The 7,706-nt window shown below is 40.4% G+C and overlaps 1 protein-coding gene across 1 annotated transcript; it reads right to left on the minus strand.

Annotated features, from left to right (window-relative positions):
• Positions 1 to 3,319: 3,319 nt before the first annotated feature.
• On the minus strand, positions 3,320 to 5,559 carry LOC110505017 (small integral membrane protein 19). The gene is made up of 3 exons (XM_021583954.2): positions 5,291 to 5,559; positions 4,981 to 5,105; positions 3,320 to 4,112 (listed from the first exon to the last, which is right to left on the minus strand). Exons 1-3 carry the CDS (start codon positions 5,419 to 5,421, stop codon positions 4,048 to 4,050), a joined length of 321 nt encoding a protein of 106 aa, XP_021439629.1. The 5' UTR covers positions 5,422 to 5,559; the 3' UTR covers positions 3,320 to 4,047.
• Positions 5,560 to 7,706: the final 2,147 nt, after the last annotated feature.

A 7,706-nucleotide genomic window follows, 5' to 3' on the forward strand; every position in this document is an offset into this window, starting at 1 on the left:
TGTTTACTTTTCTCGTATTTTTCAAGGCGGCTGCTGTGGAGATGGAATAAGAATGTGAGCTCGTGTATAATATGCTGATGTCCTGCAATACCATGATTACCATCACCATAAAGACTGTGTCAGGTGAGATTAAAATAGGCCAAACCGTGCTGTCTATTTCTCTTTAATCATAACATCTCCACATATATGAAATGTTAATAAAAGGAAGTGGATGAGAGGGGAGGATGAAGCAGGAGCAAGGTGAGAGAGAAAGAGAGAGAGCAAAATATTGAAGTCTAACTATTCTCCCACTTGCTGTATGATGCAGAGAGAGGGGGAGAAACAGAGAATTCATTGAGATGAACTAGAATCCCTCGAAGGGCTTTTTGGCTAACAGAAACAGATAGCATATTTCATTAGCCTCTCCAGGTGATGTATAACCACGGTGGCTCTTCACTTTTTCACTGTGAGATTACATTCATTTATCAGCTGGGTTTCATCTCCCTCTCGGTCCCTTCTTCTCATCCCCAACCCTCTCTATCCCTTAATTCTTCTCCTTTTCTCCTCCCCCTCCTCTCTCAACCCTCTCCTCTCTCTCGCTCTGTTTCAGACTGGTGTTTATTAATAGCTTTCTGCATGGTTGGAGACAGTTCATTGCTGGGAGATTGAGTCGCTGTGTTATCCCAAACCCAGTGATAAACTATTTTTAATTAAACCTTATGAAACAATATTGAGAACTACCGAGCTGTGCCTAATTTTTCCACCACCTAGCTAGCCACAAACGCCCAGTATGTGCGCACGCACACACCGTCATTCTAGGTGACATGCTACCCTCCAAGTGTACTGACGTGCAGGTAAACCACTCTCTTTTCTATCACTCTATCATACTTTGCTGAATGTCAAGGATACAACCCTACCCACTTTCCTTCACAGAGGAAAAGCAAGAAGTGAATTGAATAAGGTGACGTTTTAAAGAGCGGTGTGGACGGAACACCGTGGTCCTGGTATCGTTAGTCCTCTCCTCTACTCTCCTCCTCTTGAACCCCTTCATTCTCAGAATGAAGTGAAGATTCTGAGCGGTTCATTTAGACCTCTCCCACTAACGACCTCATTAGTCCATTTGGTAATTAAGCAATTAACTCCAGATTAGCTATTGATTAATGTTTGCCGTGAATAATGTTTCTCAACGGGATAGTACTGGTTAAATATTAAACCTCTGGTAATGAGAAACTGATTGATTACATCAGCAGATTAATTAGAAAAGCACATGTACAATGGCTCATTATCTCGTTAACACACTTGTTCACATGATATAATCTTTTTTTGGTACTAGCCTAATACTATAGGCTAGGTGGCATTTGGGGTTTGTACCTTACGGCTCATGATAATACAGCAGATGACTCATGGGCATGGATTATCTCTCGGTTGATAACGGTGAGGCGGGGACATGGATTTAATAACTGCAAGACCATACTCCCATATTTGCCCAATGACTGTCAACTCACTTATTCTCATTTAAAATGGACACCGATGTTGATATAAATACACTATATATACACAAAAGTACGTGGACACCCCTTCAAATGAGTGGATTTGGATATTTCAGCCACACCTGCTGCCGACCGGTGTATAAAATATGCACAGCTATTCAATCCCCATAGACAAATATTGGCAGTAGAATGGCCTTACTGGCTCAGTGACTTTCAACGTGGCACCGACATAGGATGCCACCTTTCCAACAAGTACATTCGTGGCCTGCTAGAGCTGCCCCAGTCAAGTGTAAGTGCTGTTATTGTGAAGTGGAAACATCTAGGAGCAAGAACGGCTTAGCCATGAAGTGGTAGGCCACACAAGCTGACAGAATGGGACTGCTGAGTGCTGAAGCAGGTAGCGCATAAAAATTGCCTGTCCTCGGTTGCAACACTCACTACCAAGTTCCAAACTGCCTCTGGAAGCAACATCAGCACAATAACTGTTCGTTGGGATTCATGAAATGGGTTTCTATGGCTGAGCAGCCTCACACAAGCCTAAGATCACCATACGCAATGCCAAGCACCTGCTGGAGTGGTGTAAAGCTCGCTGCCATTGGACTTTGGAGCAGTGGAAACACCTTCTCTGGAGTGATGAATTACGCTTCACCATCTGGCAGGCCGACAGATTAATCTGGGTTTGGCGGATGCCAGGAGAATGCTACCTGTCCAAATGCATAGTGCCAACTGTAAAGTTTGGTGGAGGACGAGTAATGGTCTGGGCTGTTTTTCTTGATTTGGGCTAGGCCCCTTAGTTTTGGTGGGAAATCGTATTGCGACGGCATACTAGATGATTCTAGATGATTCAGTGCTTCCAACTTTGTGGCAACAGTTTGGGAAAGGCCCTTTCCTGTTTCAGCATGAGAATGCCCGCGTGCACAAAGCTAGGTCCATACAGAAAAGGCTTGTCGAGAACACTTTTTGGATGAATGGGAGTGCGGGCCTAATTTCCCAACATCAGTGCCCGACCTCACTAATGCCCTTGTGGCTGAATGAAAGCAAGTCCACGCAGCAATATTCCAACATCTAGTGGAAAGCCTCCCCAGAAGAGTGGAGGCAGTTGTAGCAGCAAAGGGGGGGACCAACTCCATGTTAATGGCAATGATTTTGGAATGAGCAGGTGTCCACATTCTTTTGGTCATGTAATCTATATTTACATATACTACATCTGAATTTAAATGAAGTTGGGGATATTACCAATTTCTAACCATTTACTTTATCTGTGCTGCTTGTATTTCACTAATAAGTCCACAGGTTTTTAATTACAGTGGGACAATAGTAGAGTATCCTGAAGTAGTCTCTTCTCAGAGTTACAGCAACAACAAAGGGGTATGCACACGACAAAACTGAATAAGCAAAGATTCAATGCACACACACACACACACACAGCCCTATTTAGAATAGGTAAGGATCTGGCCCTGCGCTCCGGTCGTTGATGTATTGATGCGTTTAATCAGTGTGCCATTTCACCGCTGCGAGGAGTAATCATTTTTCCATTACACTACCTCCGAAGGACGTCCACACACATTTGTTTGGCCTCTTTTGTGTTGTGTTTCTGGGCCACGGCTTTCCTCTGACTCATGTTTTATTTATTTATTTGATGGATTAGAGGCCCAACTTTTCTGCTATGCCCCTGATGCAAAATGTCACCTTCCTCAATCACTGCCTCCCAAACACCTACCCCATCTTGCTCTACAAAAAAACACGCGCACCAGACCTAACTTTCTGCTCTGAGAATTGTGCTATTAAATGAATTATTACAAAAGAAGTAGAGGGAGGGAGAGGGTGAAATCAAGCAAAAAGTAATACAATTCCTTGGTCCTTCATTGGTCCCTTGTTTTTTAAATTTATTTTGAACCAGAGTAATAATAGCAATTCATTTCCTTTTTAGAAAAAGCAAGTGGATTGGGTAAAAGTCAACTCTCAACACTTTTAAGCTTTCCCAGCAGTAATGCCATAATAAGGAATCTATAGGAGGATCAGAAACTGGGAAATGAAACAGTTCTTGACAACCAAACATTTAAATAGATATGCTAAATGAAATGGTTATTGTTGTAATATATATATATTTATATTTTTTTTTACAAGTTTAAGACTTATTTGAATTGTCACTGTACAGGATGTATATTGAACACTGGATGGAGGTTCTCCTAAAACCACTATGGGGCGACAAATCCACACATAATCCAATAAGGAATTGAATAAAATACAAAAATTACTAATAAAATACATACAAAAGACAAAAGAAATGAAAAAAAAACAACAAAAAAAACAGATGTTGCAGGGGGAACATCCAGTAATTCTTCATACCCAAATCCATTATAGTCCTTGTTTCAAATCGTACAGCAACAACTTGTGCAAACACAAACGATTTGACACGTCATAATTACAGAAACCTTCCTTGACCCTCGACTTCTTCCTCCTTGGTACCCATGCCGACTTCAGGAGTGTAGTAATGATGAGACTTAGCAAAGACAAAGAGGCTTAGGGATGGAGAGACAGGCACGATGATGGGCCATGCTACCTTGTTGTTGTAGTCTCATTCCATAGAGAGCTGAACACTCTCACTCTGGCCTTGGTGTTGATGCTGGTCAAACTTCCTCGCTGTTAAGGCATAAAGAAGTCCGAATTATACCAATTTAAACAGTGGGATTGATTTAGATATTTTAGAAGTGCTGTGTGAGCTAAGAGTTTATTAGTGAATGACACAGAGCTATTTGATAAACCAGAAATATATTTGACTTGAGTGATTAACAGATTTGAGGTCAGTTCCTAATCATGGACAGAAATATAAAAATGTATCTAGAAGAATTGTTCTATGTTAAATATGCATTTGACCTCAAGCTCTATCATGAGTGAGCACAAGTCTAACATTGACTGACGCATTATTCTGCAACAGCACTGAGACCAGTGCCGTTCCAGGCATAAGGGGTCGCTTGGTTGTACATCAGCCATCTTTCTCTTGATACGTCAGGAACTGACAGTCACTTAATTAGCCATGTCAGCTAACAATGTTTGGATTGGTAGTTAGTCTAGGCAGGTATCTAAATGTGTAGTAATCATGGTCAAATACCATGCCCGGAGGCCCTGACCTCCAGTGGGTCCCGATTGATTTTGTTAGTCATTCTCACTTAAATATCATATTAACATGGCTTAAGTCATTACAAAATGTGTGGAATTGCAGAAAATGTGTTATAAAATGGCAAAAATGGCACTCCACCTCATGGCAAAATAGGAAGAATTGCAGGAAATTTGCTGTAAAACCACAAAATAAAGTATCTCTGCCCGATAGCAAAATGAGTAGAATTGCATGAAATTTGTAATAAAATTGCAAATCTTTCTCTTCACCCCATGGCACAATGTGTAGAATTCCCTCCACCGTCAAGGGGGGGCAACTAAAATGTTTTGCGTCTAGCTTAGGGCCCCCAAAAGGTTAGATAGAACCGGCAATCACTGTGACTGACAAACTCACCAAGAGAGTACATCTCCAGCTGCTGGCGGAGTCTCACTTTCTGCAGGCTGTCATAGAAGTTCGGTTCGGTCGTGGCTCCAGCTGTGGGGGGCAGAGCGAATATCCTCATGATCTTCCTCTTATTTCTGATGGGGAGAAGAGGAGGAAAGCGAGTGAGACCCAACAGTAAACTGTCATTCATGTGCACTAGCTGGTTGGAAGCATTGTAACATCAAAGTGTATCAAAAACATGTTATTAAACACACATTTAGTTCAAAAGACTTATATATGTATTAACAGTCGGACGCAAAAAAACAAAGGAGCCTCTTACTTTCTAGCATACATTAGCAGTCCGAAGCTAACCAGAATGACGAGCAAATAGACATTGGTGGCCTCATTCCACGCCTCGTGCACCGAGTAATCCAACGATTCCTCGTTTGCCATCACACCATGACCGCCCATTGCGATCAAACAAATTGTGAGGTATGTTTCTATTTGTATAAACGTGTCTAAAAATAAGATTCAATACATCGACATTTATCTGAATACGTCCTACGATGTAAACAGAAGGCTGACGTTGTTTCCGGAATCGAATACTAGACGGTGATTGGGTTTTCATCCTCATAAAGACCAGCCCCGATTACTTTTTTCAGAACAGGAAGTAAGTGCATTGCTTATTTATTATTATTATTATTATTTTCACTTCTCTTAATTTTTTTATTATTATAAAAATAAAAATAAATTATGAACACAACAAATACAAAAAAACAGAAATATACAAACAAGAGTACATAAACCTAACAGACAGTATTACATATCAAGCATTATTTTCAATTTGTTAAATTATTTTATGGTGCGCATTTCTTTTGCATTTACTGATCATTTCAAAATATAATTATAGAATTTAAATTCTATCATAAATAATGTGAAGAGGGGTTTGTTCTCTGCCCACTTCATTTTATGGATAAAGAATCTTTCATGAAAGAGGTGTACCTGTGGATGTATTTCAAGGACTACCTTCAAACTCAGTGCCTCTTTGCTTGACATCATGGAAAAATCCAAAGAAATCAGCCAAGACCTCAGAAAAAAAATGTAGACCTCCACAAGTCTGGTTCATCCTTGGGAGCAATTTCCAAACGCCTGAAGGTACCACGTTCATCTGTACAAACAATAGTATGCAAGTAAAAACACCATGGGACCACGCAGTCGTCATACCGCTCACGAAGGAGACGCGTTCTGTCTCCTAGAGATGAACGTACTTTGGTGCAAAAAGTGCAAATCAATCCCAGAACAACAGCAAATGACCTTGTGAAGATGCTGGTGGAAACAGGTACAAAAGTATCTATATCCACAGTAAAACAAGTCCTATATCGACATAACCTGAAAGGCTGCACAGCTAGGAAGAAGCCACTGCTCCAAAACCGCCATTGAAAAGCCAGACTACGGTTTGCAGCTGCACATGGGGACAAAGATTGTACTTTTTTGGAGAAAAGTCCTCTGGTCTGATGAAACAAAAATATAACTGTTTGGCCATAATGACCATCGTTATGTTTGGAGGAAAAAGGGGGAGGCTTGCAAGCCAAAGTCCACCATCCCAACTGTGAAGCATGGGGGTGGCAACATCATGTTGTGGGGGTGCTTTGCTGCAGGAGGGACTGGTGCACTTCACAAGATAGATGGCATCATGAGGGAGGAAAATTATGTGGTTGAAGCAACATCTCAAGACATCAGTCAGGAAGTTAAAGCTTGGTCTTCCAAATTGACAATGACCCCAAGCATACTTCCAAAGTTGTGGCAAAATGGCTTAAGGACAACAAAGTCAAAGTATTGGAGTGGCCATCACAAAGCCCTGACCTCAATATTATAGAAAATGTGTGGGCAGAACTGAAAAGGAGTGCGAGCAAGGAGGCCTACCAACCTGACTCAGTTACACCAGCTCTGTCAGGAGGAATGGGCCAAAATTCACCCAACTTACTGTGGGAAGCTTGTGGAAGCCTACCCAAATGTTTGACCCAAGTTAAACAATTTAAAGGCAATGCTACCAATACTAATTGCGTGTATGTAAACTTCTGACAAACTGAGGATTGTGATAGAATAAATAAAAGCTGAAGTAAATCATTCTCTCTACTATTATTCTGACATTTCACATTCTTAAAATAAAGTGGTGATCCTAACTGACCTGACAGGGAATTATTACTAGGATTAAATGTCAGGAATTGTGAAAAAATTTAGTTGAAATGTATTAGGCTAAAGTGTATGTGAACTTCCGACTTCAAATATGTATTTATATATTCAACATTATTTCTGTTAAACATTTATATTGAATAATGATGGACAACTATATGATTATCCAGCATTTATGAGAACACACAATGTTACATTCACTCCTGAGGAGTATCAAATTGTTGTTAGAGCTGTCCCTAAAGGTGCTATTCTTCTTTTAGGAGAATATAACAGTACTCCAAGTGCAACTGTTGAGGATTTTGTCGCCTCAATACAACTAGAAGGAATTGACATTTTAAACTATAAATGTAATAACATGTATATAGGAAAACTATGTCAATATGTTACTATTCCATCTGCTAAACTGTACTGGAATGCAGCCCTAGGACAAGTGAACTGGAACTGAAAGTTTCGTTGTTATCTGGTAAATATTGTATATCTAATAAGGTGAAAGAAGTATCATACAAACTCATTCATAGAATCTGCCCTGTATAGACCTTTATTATACACCAGATTTAAAATAT

The sequence above is a fragment of the Oncorhynchus mykiss genome, chromosome 31 (genome assembly GCF_013265735.2).
Source record: "Oncorhynchus mykiss isolate Arlee chromosome 31, USDA_OmykA_1.1, whole genome shotgun sequence".
Classification (NCBI taxonomy): Eukaryota; Metazoa; Chordata; class Actinopteri; order Salmoniformes; family Salmonidae; genus Oncorhynchus; species Oncorhynchus mykiss.

Coding starts and splice junctions, on each gene's coding strand:
- LOC110505017 (XM_021583954.2), bottom strand. CDS start 5,421: ATGGGCGGTCATGGTGTGATGGCAAACGAGGAATCGTTGGATTACTCG. Junction 5,106..5,290: donor CTGCTAATGTATGCTAGAAA/GTAAGAGGCTCC, acceptor TCTCCCCATCAG/AAATAAGAGGAAGATCATGA. Junction 4,113..4,980: donor GCTGGAGATGTACTCTCTTG/GTGAGTTTGTCA, acceptor ATGCCTTAACAG/CGAGGAAGTTTGACCAGCAT.